General features: G+C 42.1%; 2 protein-coding genes across 22 annotated transcripts in view; one reads left to right on the top strand and one right to left on the bottom strand.

Annotated features, from left to right (window-relative positions):
• scrib (scribble planar cell polarity protein) overlaps positions 1–8,830 on the top strand; it is a 90,450-nt gene extending 81,620 nt beyond the window's left edge. For 10 of the 15 annotated variants that reach the window (XM_072688070.1, XM_072688074.1, XM_072688073.1 and 7 more), the window contains 5 exons: positions 1,128–1,267; positions 1,398–1,435; positions 1,788–1,862; positions 4,313–4,367; positions 6,506–8,830. In XM_072688070.1, the coding sequence (XP_072544171.1) occupies positions 1,128–1,267; positions 1,398–1,435; positions 1,788–1,862; positions 4,313–4,367; positions 6,506–6,639 (442 nt within the window). In that variant the 3' untranslated portion in view covers positions 6,640–8,830. Of the gene's footprint in view, positions 1–1,127; positions 1,268–1,397; positions 1,436–1,787; positions 1,863–4,312; positions 4,368–4,467; positions 4,502–6,505 lie in introns of all 15 variants that reach the window. The other 5 variants (XM_072688084.1, XM_072688081.1, XM_072688075.1 and 2 more) reach the window with 3 other exon arrangements.
• A 703-nt stretch (positions 8,831–9,533) lies between these two features.
• On the bottom strand, positions 9,534–22,194 carry kif9 (kinesin family member 9). Of its 7 annotated transcripts, none has more exons than XM_072688093.1 (21): positions 22,077–22,194; positions 20,352–20,452; positions 20,027–20,192; positions 19,752–19,858; positions 19,374–19,604; positions 18,407–18,490; positions 18,130–18,222; positions 17,080–17,227; positions 16,697–16,761; positions 16,525–16,602; positions 15,698–15,766; positions 15,436–15,540; positions 15,269–15,324; positions 13,842–13,929; positions 13,601–13,734; positions 12,651–12,794; positions 12,169–12,377; positions 11,783–11,962; positions 10,848–10,963; positions 10,383–10,487; positions 9,534–9,723 (listed from the first exon to the last, which is right to left on the bottom strand). In XM_072688093.1, exons 2-21 carry the CDS (start codon positions 20,445–20,447, stop codon positions 9,622–9,624), a joined length of 2,376 nt encoding a protein of 791 aa, XP_072544194.1. In that variant the 5' UTR covers positions 20,448–20,452; positions 22,077–22,194; the 3' UTR covers positions 9,534–9,621. The 7 variants fall into 7 exon arrangements, 5 of the variants coding, with proteins under 5 accessions (XP_072544194.1, XP_072544196.1, XP_072544195.1 ...); XM_072688095.1 differs by having other exon boundaries at positions 12,175–12,377; XM_072688094.1 differs by lacking the exon at positions 22,077–22,194 and adding an exon at positions 21,782–21,814.
• Between the last annotated feature and the right edge of the window lie 1,286 nt (positions 22,195–23,480).

Here is a 23,480-nt window from a genome sequence, read left to right as displayed (position 1 = left end):
GAGTGGCAGTGTATGAGGGCGCTAGCTAATAGAAGTGCCTGTGGTGCGAGAGATGCGTGTGGCTTTATTAAATAAATAAAAAAGTACTTGAAATTTGCAGTGAGTGAATGTGCTGTGCTGGAGTGTAAAGCCACGTCTGCACGTGTGCAGTTCTTCAGTTGCACTCTTTATCTGCACTCCCCCCCAGTCCCTCCCGACGTGCTTCTTTTGTGCTCTGTCCCTTTCTGTGTCGGTTTATGTGCTGTTTTGGGTTTTGCCTGCTTTGTAAGCTTATCATTTTTGTGGCATTAGTCTCTGTCTAACTTCTCCATCACATAAAATCTAAAGAACTGTAGACAACCATTTAACCAGTTTCTCACTCTGATCCCATACATCTATGCTTTCTCGTCCTTTCTTACCCTCTTTAATATTTAATGTCCTCTCTATAGGGCTGCACAGTAGATGAGAATGGGGTGATTTGGTGAAGCAGATGATTTCCACAGTACACAGTGTCCATGTTTCGATAAAGATGGAATCAAAATGATTGCAAAATGTTGATGGGGTCTCAAAATGAGGGCCGTCCAATTTCAGTTTGAGCTAGCTCAGCAAAGGCTAACTTAGCAAGTGAGCTACACGTCCAAAACCACCGGAAAACAACAAATTCTGTTCGTTCAGCAGCAGCCACATGATCAGAGTCGCTCTCGTCTAAATGTATATGAGTGGGCTTTGTTAGCCATGCTAGAATTTGTTCTGTGCTGCTAACCAAGCTAATGGTAACCAGCGTCACTCTTTCGTGCTTCACACAAACTTCAAATCAGGGTGTATAGTCTCCATATTGATAATAGAGATGTGTGAGTGTAAGAACCTTCACCCTATGGTAAACACTCCTTGCCAGTGTGAAAGTTCTTCACACTCTCGCAGCTCTTCACATGCCTCTTTATGGAACCTCTGTAAGTGGTTCCTCTAAGGCATCACTCCCAGAACCATTTGAAACACTTGTAAAGAGTATAACTGCGCAGTCCTACCTTCAGTTTTCACTCTAACCTGTCTGTCTCTCATTCCTCTAACTTAACCCGTCCGTCTCCTATCTAACACTCTAACTCACTCTCTCCTGCTTTAAATGCATTACTCCTCTTCTGTTCCTCTAGGATGAAGTCTCTGGAGCAGGACGCTCTAAAGGCTCAGATGGTCATTGCTAAGTCTAAAGAGGGTAGAAAGCGGGGGACCCTGGACCAGTTAGCCGAATCACCCTCTCCTGCTCCCACGCCCTCCCCCACCCCTATGGAAGGTGAGCATGCCCACCGTTCACCCACTAGAAGACGGCATCGATATGTTTGGGTCACTTTGAGGCTTTTTGGAAGGAAACTGAACTCTCTCTGTCTTTTTTTTTTTTTTTTTTTTTTTTTCTTTCTGGACAGATGTCAGTCCGCGGGTCGTGACGTCTCCGGGTCGACTGGTATGAGATTTAATTATCATTATTTGAGAATTGACTGCAATAAGTTAGGGACTGGCTGGTGCTTTAAGTGATTTTTAAAGTTTCCACAGTCAAATGTGTATAAATCTCACCACTGAATCTGAGCACATATAAGCAATCCATTCTTTAATCTTCCATTCATCCTTCAGAGCAAGCAAACTCCCATTCACATGATCTGCCTCCTCGTCCCTTTTCCTTTTTCTGTCCTCTCCTCATCCCTCTCCTTTATTACCTCGTCCTATTTTTCTTTTATTGCTCCATCATCTCTCTTCTCTCTCTCTCTCGCTCTCTCTCCTCTCTTTTGTTTCCTCCACCTCTGTTTGCTACCCTTTAGTCCCTGTCAGAAAAGAAGTTTGACTACCGACAGTTTGCTGCCATTCCTTCTTCCAAACCCGTATACGACATTCAGGTATTGCCTGCATGCCAAGTTCCCAGGAACCCTGACACTCGTTAACCTCTCACCCCAAGTCCTGTCCACCTAGCTTTCCCTGTTACCTCTCTCCCTCCTGGCCTTGCTCATAACTAGGAATGTCACCGGTAACTGGGCCTTTTGCTCCTCTCCGTAAAACGACTCCCAGCATTCAGCTCACTGCGGCTTCAAGTCTCCATTGTTGGTCTTTAGTTTGCTGCCATTTGGACTCCTTCGAACTTTTGGGCTGAGAAACAGTGGCACAGCTTACTGCTCAGCACTTTACCTCACTTAACTTCCTCACTCACTCGGGAACATCTGTGTGCCTTATTGTCCTGGTGTGAGGACATTTTACTGGTTAAGGACTAGATTTTAATGGTGCTCCAAAACAAGGGGATACTACACTAACGTCAGGATGGAGAATCTACTGTGCAATGTCCTCCTCTCCCACTCAAAACCTTTCCTCCCACTCACACTCAGCAACTTTCACCAGCCATTAGGCTATTAACCCCTAAAATGCTTGGGAAGTGTAAACTTGTCTCGCCTTGTGTCGTGCTGCGTTCAGCTCGTGTTGGATTTGCTGTGTCTGCAATTTTCCAACAAGAGGGAAAAGGCATTCAAGTGTTTTATGATTAGAAATTTGATCTGAAAACATAACCAAAGTTTATTGGGAGCTACAAAATTTATATGATCACCTTTATCATCACTGTTTATCATCAGTGGAGGAGAGACAGAATTAAATTTAGTAATAAAAAAAAGACAACATTAAAACTAAATTCACGCATCAGCCATAACATTAGCACCACCGACAGGTGAGCATAAGAATCTGAACCACTTCAACAAGAGCCAGATTGTGATGGCTAGACGTCTGGAGGGTCAGAACATCCCCAAAACATACATTCTTTTCATGTAGTGAAAGGGCACCAAGATAGGCCAACTGGTGAACCAGCAACAGCGATGTAAAGGATCTGCTGCTAACGTCTTGGTACCAGATACCACAGGACTTCATCAGAGGTCTCGTGGAGTCCATGCCCCGAATGGTCCGATCTATTGCGGTTGCACAAGCGGGGGCTACTCAATATTAAGCAGACAATGCTAATGTAATGGCTGATCGGTGTATGAAGCATAGGAAGCTGGGAAGAAGCTCCAGTTGACATTTGAGTTCTGTCCCTCACGTCAAAGTGCTGGACATGGATTCTCAGAATAATTCGGTTGGAGCGTTAGCTGCTTTTGTAGAGGAGACCGCTAAACGGGCCTGAAAGTCAACACTGGGAGCTAGGAGCAAGGGAAGATTCCTCGTTTTTGGTGTTGGTGTTCTGTGTGTTTGTGGATGTTTGGATGAACATTGGTGAACATTGTGTGGCGGGATAATGCATTGGTGGTTGTCGTCCCAGTATCCTTTAATGTGAGATCACACCAAAGACCACCAAATTCAACCTCGGTCAAGGGTTTGTAAAGTTCATGAACCATTGATTCAAATCATCGGCCACTGTACCTCAGAATGCGTACCACATCAAGGCATGTGGGGGAGTCACCGGTACAAATTAGCCAGAGATGCAGCTGTCTGCTGTGTCCCTGAGGCAAGTTCAGAAGATACACCATGTCTCTTTAGAGCATGGCATCATCCGTGTGTCTTGTGGTGGTACAAAAGCTCTGATTTTACGATTTTACAGGCAGAAAGTTATTCATCCTCATTGTGAGGAAACTCAGAACACAAAAAGCCTGGTGAACTCTGATTTGCTGTTTGGTGGCCTTTTGAGTGTGCCATGCTTTGACTGTGTCGAGTGCCGTTTGTGATGTGTTTGTTTGGTGGAGTTTCAGTGTTCAGCAATGCCATCACCACCCTGAGAGCTGCCAAAACTTGAAGGTGGACTAGAGCTTTGTGCAAACGGAGCCATTGTTTGGGATCCTCAGTATAGCATAGTTCACAAATGTAAATGCGAGTGAGGGTGAAGGGCTTCATGGTGTGCTAATCTTTTTTTTGAGGGGTTGGATGTTGAGCTTTTCATGAACCAAGGTTTGGCAGCCATTAAGAGTTTCAGTGTGGGTGTTTGTTTGTTTGTTTGTTTGTTTATTTATTTATTTTTAATGAGCTCTTGGGGTGACGGATGCTGTGTTAGGTCTTTTTGAGTGTATTTTTTTTTTTCCGGTAAGGTATAACAACGTGCATGTTTCTGGTTGCTGCAGCCTTCAGTGCTGGTGCACTAAGCTAACCCCTCCCTCTAAAGGTTTATCTCTAATATCCCAATGTGAAGTGTTTGTGTTGGTTGTGGGTCTAAAGCAAGACATACTGCTCACTGTTCTCTTTGGCAGGAGACGGAACTGTACGTGGGCTATTTTATTATTTTGCTGGTTTCAGAACCACTACTTCCTGCTCTCTGAAATGTGTGTGGAAGGCCCTGTCTGCCAAAAATACCCAAATTCCTCTCACACGTATTCTTCTCTTGCAGTCTCCTGGTGCCACAGATGACCTTCGCTTCGTAGATGATGCCTCCACTAACCCAGGTACGCTGTCCAATGCTTAGCTTAAATGTGAGCTTCATTAGTTCATCAGACTCATTAGTTCAAGCTGTCATTGCTGATCATTGCTGTCCTCTTGACACAGGCGATTTCCTAGGATAGGTGGTCTTCTGATATTGGTAGGAGGAGGTTGGAATGTGTGTATGTTTGTGTGAGTGCATGAATGCATACCCCCCCCTTCCCCCCCAAGCTTTTAACTTGTGTTGGAAGGGCAGCTGGAAGCTTGCTTATGTGATCTGAAAGCTGATCAGTAAATTAGGCATATTTACCTCCTTCGTATTTGTGTGCACAACATCATTTCAACTATTTATGGTTAACCTAGACCAGTGGCTCCAATCTGTGGTCCTCGAGTACTCGTCAACCACAGGGCTTGGTTCTAGACTTGGTTCTGTGCAGTCTAGTGCTGCTTCATTCATTGCTAGAAACCACTGAGCTAATTGTATCACACTTAAGTAGTTAACAAATTGGCGAACATCTAAACGAGGCTAGAGTTTGAGCTCAGTGAACCCTTTGTGAACTAAATTAATCTGGATAACCAATGTCCAGAACTTCAAATCCAGCGTAGGAATGAACAGTCCCTAAGCATCATCTTTTGACATCGGATTTCATGTTGTGTGTGCATGACTAACCTAACCTCAGTTCAAGTGTGAAAAGTAAAGCTAATCACTGTCCAACAACATTTAATACCTGCACGGTTTTGCACAGTGCTGCTTTCTTCCAGATATGGGCTCCCTATGATCTTCTGGGGCTGCTTGGGCCTTTGCAGCTGTTGTCTCTCTGCAAAATGTCATTAAATATGGGATTCGTACCTTTCTGCTGTTACTTCCACAGAAGCTTAGGCTGAAGTTTACTTGCTGGAGGGACTGTGCTGCATTTAGTACAGGGTCCTGCAAAAATCCTAGGCCCTTTTCTGTTACAGGGGAGAGTGGGACACAGTCTGACAGTAGCAGTTTCAGGTCAAATCTGTTTTTTTTCCAGAAAGGCTTTTTTCCAGATCCAAACTTAATGATTTTTCTTGACCGTTTATATAAACATTTGATATTTAATAAGCACCAATACTATTTTCACACCAATATTATTTTAATCTGTTTTTGGCTGAATTAGTGCACTGCTTTAAAGAATATAAATGCACTAGCTAGCTGAAATATAGCCTGCACACTTTTAGGAAGTCAGTATCATTATCAAAAACATTGTTTAAAATCCATGGATGCCATACACAGTCATATCAGAGTGAAATGAGAACCTACCTAGTCGTGTGAAGGATCACCATTTACAAAGTACCCCATTATCATGCTCTTTTGGACATCAGTCAGATCGTGTCCTTAGCCCATGACGATCGTTTGCACTCTGCTACAACTGACTGGTGTGCTCGCTTATTTATACATGCAGCCAGTATAACGTCCCGAGCCTGAATGTGGTCCTTTTGCAAGATTAGAATGTTGGGACACTACAATACTCTTATTACTCTAGACAGAGCAGTAGACAAATTCCGTAAATGTTAGCAAAAATGAATTTTAATAAAATTAAAAAGCCACATAATATATTTGTGTTGATGTATATTCTATATATTTAACCATGTTCAACTGTATCCAGTTATTTTGACTGTTACATCACTGATTGTTATAACTAGTCCTGCCAACTAGGCTGTTCAAATAAACCCTGCCTATGGGCCAGCAGTGTCATTTGTGCCACTTTTTAGCTCAACTTTTGTCTAAACGCAGTTCGCTTTTGTAAAATATTAATAATCTTGCTCAAATACCTTTAAAACCATGTTGGAAATCAAACTGTGTTAGTTTGCGTCCCACTGACCCCTAAATATTCTTTCAGTATTTCTTATTTATTTAATTATTCAAAGCTTATCAATCTAATTGATTCCTCCCCAGGGAGAGTAGTTTAAGAGGAGTAATGAAGTGGTGTTCTCCTTTGTCTTGGTGTTGGTTATGCGTGAACGTCCTTGCTGGCTCCAGGGTGCGTCATTTCAGCAGCGTGTTCATCAGGGTACTTTGGGAGAGGTGGAAGGGTGTAAATCTGGAAAGCTGTGATCAGCCTGTAGCTTACACACGAATCTCCTGTCTGGTTGATCCTGACCTGCTGTTTGTCTCGCCCTCTGTCTCACTCTTCAGCTTCCTATGCAGACGCTGAGGTGCCGGTAGCTCCTGTGGCGGCCACCACTGCTCTGGAGGAGATGGCTCTGTACAGCAACAAGCGCAAACTCCGACAAGGTCGACGCAGCCTGGAGACGCCTGTTCCCACATAACCACCTCCTCATGCACACACACTCGCACTCATTCATACACGATTATGAGGGTAGTATACGTTAGGTAGCATTGCTAAGAAGTATAACCTAAACCCAAATAACACCTTCATAGACATGTGTGAATACGCCTACACAGATCAGCGCTCAACCACTCTAGCTTCAGTGCCGACCATCAGAACGACCGGTTAAGAAAACACTACAGCGTCTTGTCTCCTGCACACCAGTCATGCCTTTGCAATTGGCATAGATACTGAGGACTCTTCGTCCTCCTCCTCCTCCCTGGTAGATGATGTTGGGGATGTTGGCAAAGCTCATGCCAGATATAACTGGTTTTATTTTCTCCTTTCCTTCAGTTTTAGAAGCTGGTGTATTTTTAAAGGATGCAGTTTGGGGTTTCTTTTTAATAATTCAGTTTTAAATCTCTACTGATTTTAATGTAAAAAAAAAAAAAAAAAGGTTCTTAATTGAAAAAAGAAAATGTAAATGTGTTGATTTCCACTAACTCTTCTTCCAGAAGATCAGCTGTTTGAAGAGAGAGCGTTCTGCTACTTTCCTTGCAGGCCCCCAAACATTCTTAATACCTACATTCTGAAACCTTATGCGTAATTTATTACTGTAATTAAACCCTCTCATTCTCACACAGGCATCCTTTCATTGCAGCTGCTGTTAGCTTTTTACAAGAATAAACAACGTATCATTTGGGAATGAGAATACTCAGCACATATCAGTTAGTATTCACAATGAATGCCATAACCATATCAAGTACAGAAGTCAAACCTCTGCAAAATGATACAAATGAATGTACCTTTTTATATATCTACACACACACACACACACACGTTTTGTCTGACCTTAAAAGCCACACAAATTGTCCATAATACATCTCATTCATATGTAGCGTCATGTATTCTGCCTGGCTCGTTTGAGTGTCGGCTTAAACCAAGCTAAAAGGCTCTCTGGTCTGATCTGATCTAAGACTAAGAGAATAAAGCCAAAAGAGGACACCAGAACCCTAACCGCCATGGAAATGACCTCTCTCTTCAAGTGCTGTGATCACACTTCTTAAAATACTGGGATGTCCTCGCTTCTACTGGTTGGACCATGTTGGCACGTTACGTACTGGAACATTCCGGTTGCCAGATTGATGATTAAAAACAGAAAAATGCAACTATAGACTTATGCTTCGTCCAGATGTGCAAATTCAATCTCCAGACCATTTGCTTCAACTGTAATGCGCCAGTCTAAAGAGAAGGTCCAGCTTGCCATCTCCAACAACATATGGTACCGTGCTTTCTATTTAAATAACACTGGGGTTTGGGGAAGTCTGCGTTCACTTGGATATTGCTTCCATGTGGGTCTCGCTCATATCTTTCTGTTTCTCCAGACAGGCATGTGAAGGTAGTAGATTATTTCATTATAGTTTTTTTTTTCTTTTTCTTCTTTTCAGTTTTAATTTTTGATATTAATTTAAATCTGAAGCCACTGAAATTCTTCTCCTCGTGTGAATAATGTACAAAATGCTGCGAGAAGCAAAAATCCAAGTTAAAACTGAGCCAGTCTGCACCAAGACCAAGTGCCCGGGTGGCCTATATACTGATCCAGACACGGTCTAGACTGGGTGCTCCTTGCATGTATATTGGCTTTGTTGCAAATTTTCTTTCAATCCTGGGCCAGGAAACGAGAAACGCTTCATCCCTCTTTATCTCTCTATAGAATCCACCATTTGACTGTTCTCAAAACCCATTCGTTCTACTACTTCTCCTGCCATCTCACTCTACACTGTGGTCGGATGACTGCCATGTCAAACAATGTTTTTAATTTAACTGTACTAATCTTAGCTTTTGGTGTTGCTCTTGCTAACTGAAATTCAGTTTTGGATGATAACACTTTGGGAATGGCTGATCATTTATTGTATTTTTTTAAAGACTGGTAGAAATCATGTTTTCATGTAATTATTGGGATTCACTACATTTTTGCAGCAGGACAGGTTTTTTCTCTCCTTTTGTTCTTGATTTTCGGGTTGGGGAGGGGGCTTTTTTGTTTTTGTTTGTTTTGTTTTTGCTAAATGGGTGAGGGAGGGGCTGAAGGCTGGGGATAGAGCTCATTCAGGACTGTAACTAGTGAATTTGTACAACCAAAGAAGTCTATTTTGTGGTTCAGGAATAATAAAGTTTACTTTTCATTTAACGAGCCAACGTCCCAAAATGTGTCTTTACTTACAAAACTTCATAGTTTTACACCGTGATCAACCTTCCTTCACATCTGTATACCTGCAAGTTTCAACCCAAAACCCAACCCAAATCTAACCCCTTTTTCAGGTAACCGAAGACATTTGAAAGCAAAGATTAACCACATTCGGTGGTGTTGGTGAATGTTTGTTTGAGGTAAAATCTGCAGGATCTCCAGGAGCAGGGTTGGTGCCCACTGGCATAAAGGGTGTAGTTATTAACCACAAGCCTGCAAGAACATTAAGTAGACAGGTTGGAGCAATAATAACTGAGGCAACAGTGAAGCAAATTATTCACCAGCAACATTCACTCCCAGGCCTGCAGGGGTGCGGTCCAGCACAGTGTGGTGATTTCCCTGCTCGAACACACCTATTCAACCTAGTAATTAACAGACGTGTTAAAGCTGGTGTGTTCGAGCAAGAGGATCCGCAAACTGGGCTGAACTGTGGTCCTCCAGAACTGGGACTGAATACTCCTCCTATATGGTCACCATTATTTCATTCAGGTAAAGGTAAAGGTGCACGTATTCACAAGAGCTGTGCTGCACCTGGCCACTAGAGGGCAGTGACTGTCTAAATTTCCCAAATTTGGGAGGAAATTCTAAAGCTGTGTGCGCCAAATTGGTGCAGAAGGAATGCCTAAAAAAAAAGGGCATGATTGTGCAGAGCTTTATTGAGGTATAATAGAGCGTTGAATCCTGTTCGTCTAATAAAGGAGGCTACAAATGTTATTTGGACATGGGCACATGTAGTGTTTAGGTGACTGAGACGATGGCAGGCAGCTTCAGCTTGTTAGTTCCAGTTCCTGTGCTGTTCCTTCTGGAATCAGGACTGCGAGGGACTGGCTTGCTGCCTCTCTGCAAAGGTAAACAGACCCAGTGTCCTCAGTTAACATCTGTTCAGTTCTGAACACTGTGTCACTGTGTCATCAGACTGACAGTCATGTTCATTATCTGTTACATGTTGCTTTATCAACACTCAAGAGCACTTAATTAGGACCTACTCATTTAATGATTTAATCAGCCAATCGTGTGACTGCAGTGCAATCTATAAAATCATGCAGATACAGGCCAGCAGCTTCAGTTGATGCTCATATCAACCTTCAGAATGTGGGGAAAATGTGATTGCTGTGATGGGAGATGGGCTGGTTTAAGTATTTCTAGAACTGCTACTGATCTGGGATTTTTCAGCACAACAGTATCCAGAGTTTACTCAGAATGGTGTAATACAGAAAAAACAGCTAGTGAGCAGCACCTCTGTGGACAGGAACACCTTTGTGATGACAAAGGTTAACAGAGAATAGCCAGACTGGATCAAGCTGACAAAGGCAACAGTAACTCAGATAACCACTCTGTATAACTGGTGAGCAGAAAAGCTTCTCAGGGTGCATAACAGGTCAAGCTTTTGTGAGAAATTTGCAGTATGAAGATTAAAGCTCCTGATAATTGACTGGCACAGTCTCCAGTGAATTTCAACTGTGTGTTCAGTGTTACCTCAGTGTTAGTGTCTTTCTCACCCTCTGCACAGCCCTGGTATGTGCATTGTAAAAGGACACAGCGCTGGGACTCTCTGCAAGCAGCTCCGTACGAAGACGCTGAAACCGCTCCTGTTCGTCAGCCTCCTGTCCGTTAAAGAAATACTGTTAGTTTTGGCTACAGCGCACAAGCATGAATGCAAACTCATGTCTCTAAAAGTTGAAGTAAACTAGGTGAACTTACACATTACATTCAATTAAGCCACATATCGCTGCTGTCCAATTAAAAAAACATGTATCTCCAGTTTTGTCCTGTAGTTGCTCTAACCTTCTTGAATTAATCTCTTATTTTACATTTGCAGTTTGGCCTTCTCCTGTAAAGTCACCATTTTGGAGATACATGCATTTCTTTGGACAGTGACGATATGCAGTGCAGTCTTGCAAACATTTAAGCTTGAACATTATTAAGTATCTCTGTTGTAGAATTAGGGCTGCAGTTTGACTAACCAGAGTAAAAGCTTTGTCCACAGGGATCAAGCCTGGTTTGATGGGTCCACCTTCTCTAAAGATGGTCAGAAACTCCTCCGGAAGCAGGAAAGACTCATTGTACCAGCTCTCAAATTCTGCCACAAAAACAAAACACTGTATCAGTCACTGAGTTATAATCAGATCCAGCATGAAATGGAGAATTATTGCACAGGACTGTAGATTGTAAAGTATTAAGCAGTTGAGGAACTTTTTTCAGTTTAAATGTAAGCCTCAAAATGTGATGCCTGCAGAACTAGCAACATAGGTCTTACAGCAAAGTGTACGTCACATCAACTCTAGTACATAGACCAGACTTCATCATTCAGGGTTGGTTTCTCTAAGTCTTACTAAGTCCACGTCCTACTGTCCTGCAGTGTATTGGTCCTAAGTTTCTGCGATGAAATGTATGGTAAAGTCTTTGGAGTTTGCTTTGCTGTAAGGATTTGATTGCATTCAGTGACGAGCGTTAGTGAGGTCAGGATGTTGGATTATCAACCCCACCTCATCCGAAAAGTACTGGATGGAGCACCATCATTCTAGTTCCACATTCTTCAAAACACAGTACCGTTAGGCATGGTGCCAATAGGTTAATGTTATCTGCTCAAGAGTGTCCTCTTTTATCAGCAGTGCTTCTCTACAGGGACTAGACAAGCTGTGTTCTGTTTTAGTAATGGGTGCAACTTCAATTAGGTGAATGCATTCATTGGAAGGGGTGTCCACAAACATTTGGACATGTAGTTGATGTGGATGTAGGGCAGCATTTGTGATGCTGCAGAAAGAAGACTCAATGGCTGAGATGAAACCAACTGTTTTTACTACTACTGTTTTTAGCTGTGCAGTGTAGATTTGTCATGTGTATGGAGAAGGCTAGGAGAGGGAAACTCTACAAATTAGAATGGAGTATAACTTGTTACCAGTAAGAAGGCGTGTGCGGCACTGGTCCACTAGATGCTGACAGTAGCGCACCTCAGCTTTGGTGCTGAGCAGCTCTTCATAAGTCTGTCTGTACCGGTCTTTCATCTGTCTGAGGTCAAAGAGTAGAGCTACCTCAGCTTCCTCCAGCACAGGTTCACCGTCCGCACCCACAAACTGTCCTGAAGAGCAGACAGAGGCAAGACCGCTGTTTACTGAAGCCTTTAGTACACAGGAGGACATTACACTCAGATCTGAACAACTAGATTGTGGATGGGTGGAGTCTGGAAGCACAAGCCACTTCATGAATCGTAGATGAATCTACAGTTGTTTGAATACATGTGAACAAAAGTGCCAGTAGTGTTGACCTCTGACTGCAGATACTGACCCTGACCCTGTCTTTGTTCTCTGCACAGCCGAAGTTCAGAGCTCATGCGGTCGATATCCCGTTTGTTGGAGTTAATGGTATGTGTGAGTTTTTGAAGTTGGCCCAGACGCTCTAACAACACTTTCTTGTTCTCCTTCAGGATACGGTTGATCTCGCTGCCTCGCTCCACCTTGAAGTCCTCAAATGCCTGTATCTTAGATGGAGGAGTGCTGCCAAAAGGAGAAATGGAACTTTTAAAGAGACCCTGGTCCTGCAAGTAAGGTGGGGTGGGGGGGGTGGGGGACTGGGAGTGGCACTTTGTGGCACTAACTAGAATTATCTTAGCTCAGTAGAAGTGTCCGTTTATGCAGACATGTTTTATTTGACTACATTTGCAAATGCTCCAGCTACAGAAACCAGTCCCATTGAACGCATCCATGCATCCCCTCAGGCACTCAAGAGACAAGTGCTGATGCTTCACCAGTAGGTAAAAGAGTTCATACTCCCGTTTCTTTTTGTTTTCTTCTTTGTCCACAGGACAAAGGGCTTCTGGGCCTTCAGGATCACGAGTAGGTGTAAGGGCATCTGTCTCTCTCTGGGTTACAGCAGTGCCCTCTGCTGGACCTGAGGTTCGTGCAGCATCCTTTCTGTCCACAGTGAAAGAGCAGTGCGTAAACACACTACATTCCTGGACAGGTGTTCAACACGTAACATTATACAGAAGTATTAGCAAAGACCCACTGGCCACATATTTCTGAGCGCAGGGCTTCTGCTGACTAGATATTATTAAGGTGATGAACCTTCTCAACACAGCAGTGATGCGGTCAGTGTGACCGTGTAATTACCCAATTTGTAAGTAAGGTGTATAAGCATGTGAGGTATGGGGTGTCCACCCATCTCACCCAAAGACCTTCAAAATCCAAGCATGGAGAGCAATAAGGTTAATCAGAAGTAAACAAGAATAGGATGTAGCAGTTTCCAGTTTGTTTGGGAGAAGGATTCTGATGCTCCTCAGCTCTACTTAGTCTGGAGTTGACCCTAAGAACAGTCTTGAGACCTAAGTGCTCTAGCGGCCTTGAGTACCAATAGACCTCCATTTGGCACCAGCTCTCAACTGAAATCCAGAGGGCTTCTTCGGAAGACAGCCCCTTGCTCCAGATATAGATCTTAGTAATTGAGACCTTTCCCCCCAGTGGCTGGAGTGTGTACACCCAATCAATTTCAGTATGATGGAAATGTGTGTGGTGACCCAACAAGTGTATCTGGTGCAGAGGAGAACCAGGAGTTTTACTACACGTCACTGCTAGGCTGAGAATGATGCACAAGGCAAGAGTCTCTGTGGACGGCTAGAGTGGAATTTCGTTATTTTTGTCTAGCTGACAGCGTGTCTAGCTAAAATCACAACAGTGTCTACATGTGGGAATGGATGGCAGGATGAACGACCAAAAATCACCTGCTGCTCTCTTTGCTCTTCCTGCCTTTGCTTTTGTTCGGTGATTGAGGTCGAGTGTGTCTCTGTGAGGGTACAGCCAGTCCAAGCCCAAACCCAACCTCCACCTCTCCCACAGCTCCCACAGGCTCCTCACCCTAAAAGCCCAGTAAGTGTTTGAGTGGAGGTTCACATTGATCTAATTCATGCTGAAAAATATTAGCAGATGACGCTCTCTGTGTGTGCTAAGGTGTGCTGTGCTTACTTTAACAGGAGAGGACATGATATTCTCAGTCTTTTCCACCAGAGAGTATTTCTGACTGAGCTGCTCTTTAACCTTCTGTTCCTGTTCACTGTTAAACACACACACACTCACATGTGTAAAGAACAGATAGTGCTATTCCAACTGTTTATACTACACATTTTACTACTACTCTACTGATGCTGCTGGTGGCACTACCTATGCTACAACTACACCTTTACTGCAACTCTACTGTCCCTGATACAACTAGTGACTATTACATATTTTACCACTACTAATAGTACTACTGCTGCTACTATCCCTTTTACTACTACTCTGCTGCTGCTACAACTACTACTACTGTGACTACTACCTACTGCTACTACTACACCTTTTACTATTACTGCTATTGCTAATACTACTCTACTAGTACTGTGACAATTACTACTGCTACTACTACTCTACTGCTTCTGCTGCTATTACTACTATGACACCTTTTACTATTTCTCTACTACTGCTGCTACTATTATACCTTTACTACTACTCTACTACAACCCCTGCTGCTACTACTATGACTACTACACCTTTTACTATTTCTCTACTACTGCTGCTACTATTATACCTTTACTACTACTCTACTACAACCCCTGCTGCTACTACTATGACTACTACACCTTTTACTATTACTCTACTACTGCTGCTTCTGCTACCACCACTACTGTGACTACTACTACTGTTGCTGCTACTATTACTCCTTACTCTGCTGTGACTAATATTACTATTACTACTACTATTACTAATATTACTACTATACTACACCTTTTATTTATTACTACTGCTGCTGCCGCTACAACTACTGTGACTACTACTCCACATTTTACTACTACTCTACTACTACTTCTACTACTGCTAATACTTCAGTTACAGCTACTAGTACAACTACTGCTGCTACACCTATTACTCCTACTACTGTCTGTTGCTTCTATCACTACTTCCTCTGCTATATGTGCTACTCCTCCTCCTCTGCTAATACTATCACCTCTTTTGTTACTTTTGTTGCTGCTAAGATAACTCCTGCTAATACCTCTCCTACTTCTACTACTACAACCACTGTTACTACTTTAACAACTACTGCTATTACTACTACTACTACTTACTACCACCATTAAACAAATATTTTCTAAGACAATCATTATTAACCCCTTAAACTTTACGAGACTGGTTGGCAGTCCATACTTTATATTACACTTTACCCAGATTGCTCCATGGTTTGAATATAAATTTCATAACACCTACCAAACAAATCCTGCTAGTTAAATATATATTCACAAGGTGTAGAACATATTTAGCTTTAAAATGAACCACTACATAGTCGACCAGGAGTTTAAGGACTTTCTACTGTACATTAAGTAGATTATAAAGACAGGTGATAGAAATGTGTCCTTACTTACTGCACAGCTTTTTTAAACTGGGTAAACACTTCCTGGATCTGTCTAACGCTCACAATCTGAAACAGTTCAGAACACGATATGTCTCCAAAATGGCAGTGCTGTTCATATGGTTCAGGTGTAAATACATGCATTTTTCTTAAGTATTGACGTGTATCCATAGTACTGACCGTGATCTCGTCCAGTGTGCCAGCCAGGTATCTCTGAACCTGGCTCTGTACCTCTGCTACCTGTGTTTCAGACAGGCTCTCATAAGCCGCACCTGCGCGATTAGCCTTTGTGGAGAAAATTTTATATTTGTACAGTAAACACTGACTGTATCCTTAAGGCATGATTTCCCCATTGAGTATTCTGTTTTAACATACTGCATCAAGACCAGGCTTCTCTAAACCTGCTTAATCTTCCTATGTGTTCTTACATTTGAGCACTAACCAGTGTGTCATGAATGGAAAGCTCCTGCTTCAGAAGCTGTATTTCTTTGTGAAGCCTTCGGACCTGCAGCTGAAAACACACAGAGACACAGTCACATTCTGCATAATGCTAATTATGATAACTGAATAAATATGATATAATCTATTTATTTATTATATATATTTATATATAATATATATATAATCATTTATAATTAAAGTATTACATGGTTCCTATATGATTCATGATCTACTGCTAGAAAATTTGTGACAATGTATTATTGTCTAATACTGGTCTGCTCTCGTGTCTATGTTATCTTCTGGCTCTCTCCTTTTAATTAGGCTGTTATAGTCAGGTCTCACATTTTGATCATGTTCACATTCTCTGTAATTCTATTTCTTTACCTTTTACCCTTTTACTATTAATCACCATCATTACTTTTAGTATTATTACCACCATCACTACTGCTAAACATATGTAATATCATGATTTTATCAGTACACCTGAGCACAACAGACCTAAGTGTTGTTAAGGTGACGTTATACCATTCATTAGTCATTTAGAAGTGGTTTTGAACAGATGAGGATGATTGCCTTGGTTTCTCCTAAGGTTTCTTTCTCCAGCTTTGAGGTAGTTTTCCCTGGTCACTGATGCCTTTGGCTTGCTCACTTGAGGGTCCAGTTTTATGTTTTATTTAACTTTAAGATATCTAGAAAGCTGTCATAGAATTCATCCTGAACCTTGTCCGGGAATCAAACACCAAATGACTTTTCCTAACTTTAAACTCTTCCTAATGGTAAATTCATAATGTAATGTTATGATATTTAAAAAAAAATCTTCAATCTTACAGCAGGGTCAACGTGCTCATTGATTGACGGCTCAGTGCGCACACACTTCATTCTGGCTGCAAAGCGGAGAGTGGACAGCTGCAGGATGGCAAGAGAAAAGTAAGTGACATTTTGAGCGCTGCTTTACTTTCCCATGTATTTACTAGGTCCATGCTAATGTAAGCCTCCTTACTGTCTCCTCAATCTGTGCTGCCTCGCCATAAATATTAGCCACCAGTACTGTGTTACAGTTTCCTCCTGCACAGGGAAAAGCAAATTGTTTTACCAAATAGCCTACACACTGTTTTCAGTATTATGAAACCAATTTTAGCTTTAATAATTATTAGGAAGCTCTGAAAGAAGGGATTTCAGTATCTTCCGTAATAACTTGACAAAAAGTATAAATACATCACTGCAGCTTATTAGCAAGCTAATAATAAATAATAATATTTAAAAATCTGTATTCAGTTATTATTGAATCAAACAACAAATACATATATATGAGAAATGATTCCAAACTTTTGAACATAGTGTATGTGTATTCTTGGTGGGGTTTGATGTTGGAACCAGAATGACCTAAAGAATCTTTTAGAGCATGGGTCAGTTTGCTTTGCCTAAAGGGCACATGCTCTCTGCGCCGGTCAGCCAAGGCTATAATGGCCTGCTCCAGGAAGGACAGAGATCTGTTGATGTACATGGCCTCTCTCTGCACCTGACCCTCAGACTGACAGAGAGAGAAAGAGAGAGAGAGATTGAGATCAAGAGATTAATCACACAATACTGATTGTCTTTATCTACAGTGGCATCTGCTAAGAGGTGGGATATATTAGACAGCAAGTGAACAGTCGGTTCTTGAAGGTGATGTGTGTTAAAAGCAGGAAAATTGGGCAAGTGTAAGAATCCGAGCCACTTTAACAAGAACCAAACTGTGATGGCTAAATGACTGTAGGGTCAGAACATCTCTAAAACATCAAGAAGGTCTTGTGGATTTTTTTTTTTGGTGTGCAGTGGACTACCAGGTCAAGGGCACCTAAGGCTTATTGATTTGATCAATAGAGGCCCCACCTCACAACTTATAGGATCTGCTGCTAATGTCTCTGTGCCAAATACCACAGGATGCCCTCAGATCCTGTGCAATGTTAGGCAGGTGGTACTAATGTTATGGCTAATAAATGAACAGTTGGTTCTTGTAGTCACACATGTTGGACACATTAGAAATGGTCAGATGTGAAGAAGTGAGTGGCTTTGACAATGGACAAACTGTTATGGCTAGACAACAGGGTTGAAACGTCAATGTAATGACAATGTTGTTGGGGGCCTCCTGGTCAGCTGTGGTAAGTGCTGAGGGATTTGCAGGAACAGTCCGATCTGCAGCAGCTCTACTTACAGAATGTACAGATCTGCTGTAACGTCTTGGTGCCAGATACCACAGGACACCTTTAGAGGTTTTGTAGAGTAAGCTATTATGGTCATTATGTTTTGGCTTATACATGTTATATAAGCAAAGCAAATCAAATTAGGGTGATCATCAAAAACACAGTGTCCGCATTTGGCAAGGTTCCCAAACTAACTTGTAATGGGTGTTTTTGGTCAAATTGTAGTTATTAAAATAAGAAATGAACTCACCCCAGTTTTGCTCAGCCTTTCTGATCCAGCAAGGTCCACAAGATTGAGTTTGGACGTAACGTACGATGCGCCTGACAGTGTCCGAGAACGAGACTGTGCCACATCAACAACACACAGTTTTTAACTTTTTTTTCTTAGAACTCTTGAAATATTCAGTAAAACATGTCCATGACTAGTTAATGGTAAACTATGATCATCAGCAACACAATGATGATCAACAATGACCTAATTTTATACAGGCTGCTTGTTACTCTAGATTTCTTTGAATGTGCCTCACCTCTATGTGGATGGTGAAGATACAGTGTGATCTAGAAGAGTTCTTATTGAGAGCGTGTTCGCCAATTATTCTGTTCATCTCACCCTACAAAAACAATGATGTTAATGTAAGACATATGACAGTGTACTTATAGTATAGTATTATAATGCAGTCTGACTGACCTCCCAGATCATTTGGCTCCGTTTTAAAACAACCATTAACCTATACACTAAAAATACACCTGGACTGTCCTCCCCTGATCCACTGGACTCACATCCCTAACAACGCCTTTAAGGCCATTTTAAGAGTGTGTTCACACTTAAGCTTTATTTCAATTCAAACAAACCCTGCTGCGACTGCTCGGTTAGTGCGGTGGACAGGTGAGCAGGTGGGTCTTGGTCCATTTCTAAACAAACTCTGGTGCAGTTCATTTGAAATATGAACGCAATACCACCCACCAATGCCATGCCCGCTTCATTAACCTGCCCACAACTTCTTCGGTTTGACGCTCTAGTTTTGCGGGGCTGTGTCCCAAACCACACACTACAGTGTTTCAAAACTATCCACTGTTAGAACTGCACTCATTAGTGTAGTTGCTTCACATACACTACAGCCTTAACGTATATTGTTCTGTATATTGTTCCGTGACCAAATGTGTACATTATCAAAACTGTGGTTTAATACTGATAACCAGATAACATAACAGCTAAGCCCTGGATTCTTAAACCTGGCTTTTTAAATCAAGTATTTTTACATAGTAAGTTTTTTTCCCTGTGTGTGCCATACATCACCTTTTTAGTTTGATTGCAAATATGTCAGTATGAACGCAAAGCAAACCAGGACTAAAATGTTAGTCAGGCTACAGTCAGTTTTGCTTGGCCCGTACTAAGGGAACCGAACTAGTGTAAACACACAGGTTTTCTTGATTTGCATCATAGAATGTATGCCCATGTACTTGTTCAGAATGATCATGACACCACTATCTCACCTCGAAAAGCAGATTGAGGGCCTCCTCTTCGTTGTGTACTGGATGTAGAGACAATCCCTTGACTGAAACACCACCTCCTGGCTCTTCCACCACAGTCAATGCTCCGCTTTGCACCGCCCGGCCCGTCTTTATTGAGGCTAGAAGGTCCACCAAGGTCTCATTATAGATCTCCAGAAAGGAGAGGAGCACAGAAAAGGTGTGATCCACACGCTGCTCCACCTCATGAAACACCTGGCCAGAAACAGGGATACCACACAGAGATAATTAAAATACTGCAGTCAAAGTAGCTGTAATTTATGTATTGTCCTTGCTTTAGTCTACCCTTACACCCCAGAGTTTGGGCTGAAAACCAATGGACATGATACTGCAGTTGCATACCTCCTGTAGGGCACGAGGGATGATGCCTCTTTGTTTGTAACTCTCTGTGGCACCGGTCATTGTATATGTCTTTCCTGCCCCAGTCTGTCCAAAACACATGATTGTACCTGACAGACAGACAGACAGAATTAAAAAGGGAAATTATGTCTTGAATAGAATTTTAAAATATATATTTTTTCTTCAGTGCACATAATAATTTTCTAGAATCTAGCGTACCACCGTGGAGCATGGCAAGGCATAATTCTCATTCTGCACAGTACTTTTATGATCATTACCATTGTAGCCTTCCAGAGCTCCGAGCACCACGCTGTGGGCGACGCTCTGATAGACGTCTTCCTGAGACATGTTGTGCAGCACGCCATCCAGCCGGAATGACCAAGAGCTCATCTGATTATTCATGACCCCCTTCCTGGAATCACGTCTGTGTCGCACATTCACTGTCTGAGTGATTGAGAGAGAGAGAGAAGGAGAGAGATGAAAATAAACAACTGCTTAAGAAAGACAGGACAAATGAAAAGACATACGGGAAATGAATGATGAGATTGGCAGAAGACAAAGATGATAAAGTGATTGTCCGTTTCCTTGAGTGTGCCCGTTTACCTGTTCATCCGGCAGGTATTCAATGAGCTCCTGGGCAAAGCAGGCCGTGGGTCTGGTGCGGACATAAACCTTCACCTCACTGCTGCGTGCAGTCATGACTCCTATTATAAACAAACACTTTTAAACATTTTTCGTACGTCACATAGTTGCAAGAAAAAATACGTGAAGCCTTTCAAATGACCAGGATTTCTGCAATGATTACTAATAAGTCATGATTGTCTAAGTCACAAATGCAGACAAACCCTAACTAAATGAAATGCTACTGTCAATAGAACACAGCAAGGGCTACGATCTGATACTGGCTTGTCATGAATCCAGAAGCACAATATAACATAATGTTTATGGTCAGTTGTTTCAATGGGGAAACGCCTCCATTAGTCGGACTGGCTGAACATTCTGCAGCATTAGGGAAACTATCTTTGTAAGTTAGTTAGAGCAATTATCTGTGCAAGTTAGAGACAGTAAGACTTGACAAACCAAATTACCAAAGAATCAATGGTCTATAGATATTCATATGTAGCCGGAAATGTACAGCTAACTAAGGCTTGATGTTTAGGGGATAGTCCTGTTTCAGGCACATTTAGTAGAATTTTTGGAGAAATTTGGATTTGCTTGCTTTCTTGAACTTTCCCCAACTATGTTGTTTTCAGAGCTTTACATCATCAAACAGTAAAGCATCCACACATTTCGGTGTCTGGATTCCAGAATTGCATCAATTACAACTGCAATCACACACTAACCTTCCCCACCCCACCTCAGACCTTCTCATCCACAACCACTGACCAAATCTCTCAGCTGCTTCTGACCATTCCTTTATAGATGTCCTACAAATCCGAATTCAACCAACGACAACATGATGGACTTCACTATAAAAACCCCTAACACCTCTACCGGCCTAATAAATACCTGTCACTCATGCTCCTCAGCCATCAACTCTGCATACCTTCTCCTTTCATAACCCAGTGCAGGCTAGAAAAAGTAAGGGAACCTTTGACTGTAATGACCTGTAATAACCTTGACCTGTAATAACCTTGACCTGTAATGACCTTGACCTGTAATAACCTTGACCTGTAATGACCTTGACTTGTAATGACCTTGACCTGTAATGACCTTGACCTGTAATGACCTTGACCTGTAATAACCTTGACCTGTAATAACCTTGACCTGTAATGACCTTGACCTGTAATAACCTTGACCTGTAATAACCTTGACCTGTAATAACCTTGACCTGTAATGACCAGAGCTCGATGTGTGCTCGTATGCCCTCATTAGCAGCAGATCCCGCACTGAGGAGCTCAAAAGCTGAACAGGCCGGTCAGTCAGAGCAGTGCTGACATTTCACTGAGTAAAAAAGCTCTAGTGTTTAACTCCGTCGTTTGAGGTCGACTCCATCGTAAACACTCACAAACCTCAGGGCTCCTCACACCTACCGAATCAGACGCGGAACCTTTCAGCGCTCTCAACAGCTCGGCCCGGTTTGGCAGGTGGGACACTCCTCCCGTACAACAAGGAGGGTCCACCAAATCCGGTCCCCCAAGCGAACTGTGGTGCGACCGTGTTTTACACCATTAAACCAAACAGCAAATAAAAAAGACCGTGTCTCCTCGGTCTGAGGAGGTTTGAGCCCGAGGCCCGTTTCTGACACCACGCTGTGGTGAAGTAGCCTAGTTAGGAAGCAGAGACAGCGCGTGAAGCCTTGCAGTCAAGCTAGACAGTTAAACTCACCTTTAAAAGTGTTAGCTAGCTGTAATGTCAGTGACACCGCTGAATGTGGATTTGTGAATCTGTAGCTACTACAGTGGCGGACATTTAGCTGAGCTCGCTGTCATCTGCATCTGTTTACTCAGGAGAACGCAGAGGGCAGCCGCAGTGTTGACGCTGTTGCCAGAGCAACACTGTAACAGGCCGCGTCCCAAACCGCAACACCCTCGTTCCCTATGTAGTAAACCCTGCTCCTTTCAACTGCACTTGCACTGCAACTGCGGCTCCATCCACTAAATATCTTTTACAACGCATTTTTGGGTAAACAGTAATTCTGTAAGCGTTCAAACACTGCGAAACGAACACATACACTGTATGGACAAAAGTATTTGGACAGCTGCTCATTCATTGTTCCAATCCATGAAATCAACTCATCCCAAAAGTACTGGATGGAGCATCAACCATCACTTTAGAGAACACAGTTCTTCCCCTGTTCCACAGCTCAATGCTGGGGGGCTTTATATCCTTCTAGCTCACCCCTTGGTTTAGGCATGGTGCCAATAGTTTCATGATTATTTGCTCCAGAGAGTCCTATTCTATTGGCAATACTTCTCAAAAGGGACTAGACAAGCTGTGTCAGCAATGAACGCATTAACAGAGATGTCCACAAACATTCACATGCCCAGTTGTTACAATTATCGATATCTGTTTCATCTGTGAGTGAATGATCATAATGTTTTGGCTCATTGGTGCATAATAAATGAGATACTCAGTAGCCATGCCTACAATGTGGAATTCACACAACTGCTGAAAGCCGAAAATGTGCATGTGGTGCCCTGTCCATCTCACACCACACAATACAGCCTGCTCACAGAGCACTTTTCAGACGTTTGGCATTAGCAGAATTTGGCGTATGGAAGAGTAGAAGTGGAGTTCTTCTGTCTGTTTCTTCTGTCACCAGGCCTAAAAATGCCTAAACCAGACAGTTCATTTTTTAAATGAATTTTGGAATTTAATATTTAACGCACTGAAGACGATAGTCTACCACCTACAGTCTAAAATTAAAATAATGTAGTCTATATTTACTGTGGTGGTGTTTCTTTACTTCAGTCCATTTTATCTGAGCATTGTCGAAGCAAAAAAGGGAACCTGCTGTTACTCTAATAACTCCAAACCAAAACTTATATATAAACCAAAATATTTGGGACCCATGCCAATTTATAAAAATCATCACTTCTCATTCATAGTGAATTTGAGAAATTCCTCATGTTGAGGGCCCTAAAATAATAAAATTATTTAATTTCCTGGCATCTAAACATCTCTGCCAAATTTTGATAAATTGAAAAACATTTTTTTAGATAAAATCTCATAAATAAATAAATAAGATTATAGTTAATTTATATTACTATGGTCCTGGGTAATGCCAAG

The sequence above is a fragment of the Salminus brasiliensis genome, chromosome 9 (genome assembly GCF_030463535.1).
Source record: "Salminus brasiliensis chromosome 9, fSalBra1.hap2, whole genome shotgun sequence".
Lineage (NCBI taxonomy): Eukaryota > Metazoa > Chordata > Actinopteri > Characiformes > Bryconidae > Salminus > Salminus brasiliensis.
This window is presented reverse-complemented; position numbering and strand designations above follow the sequence as displayed.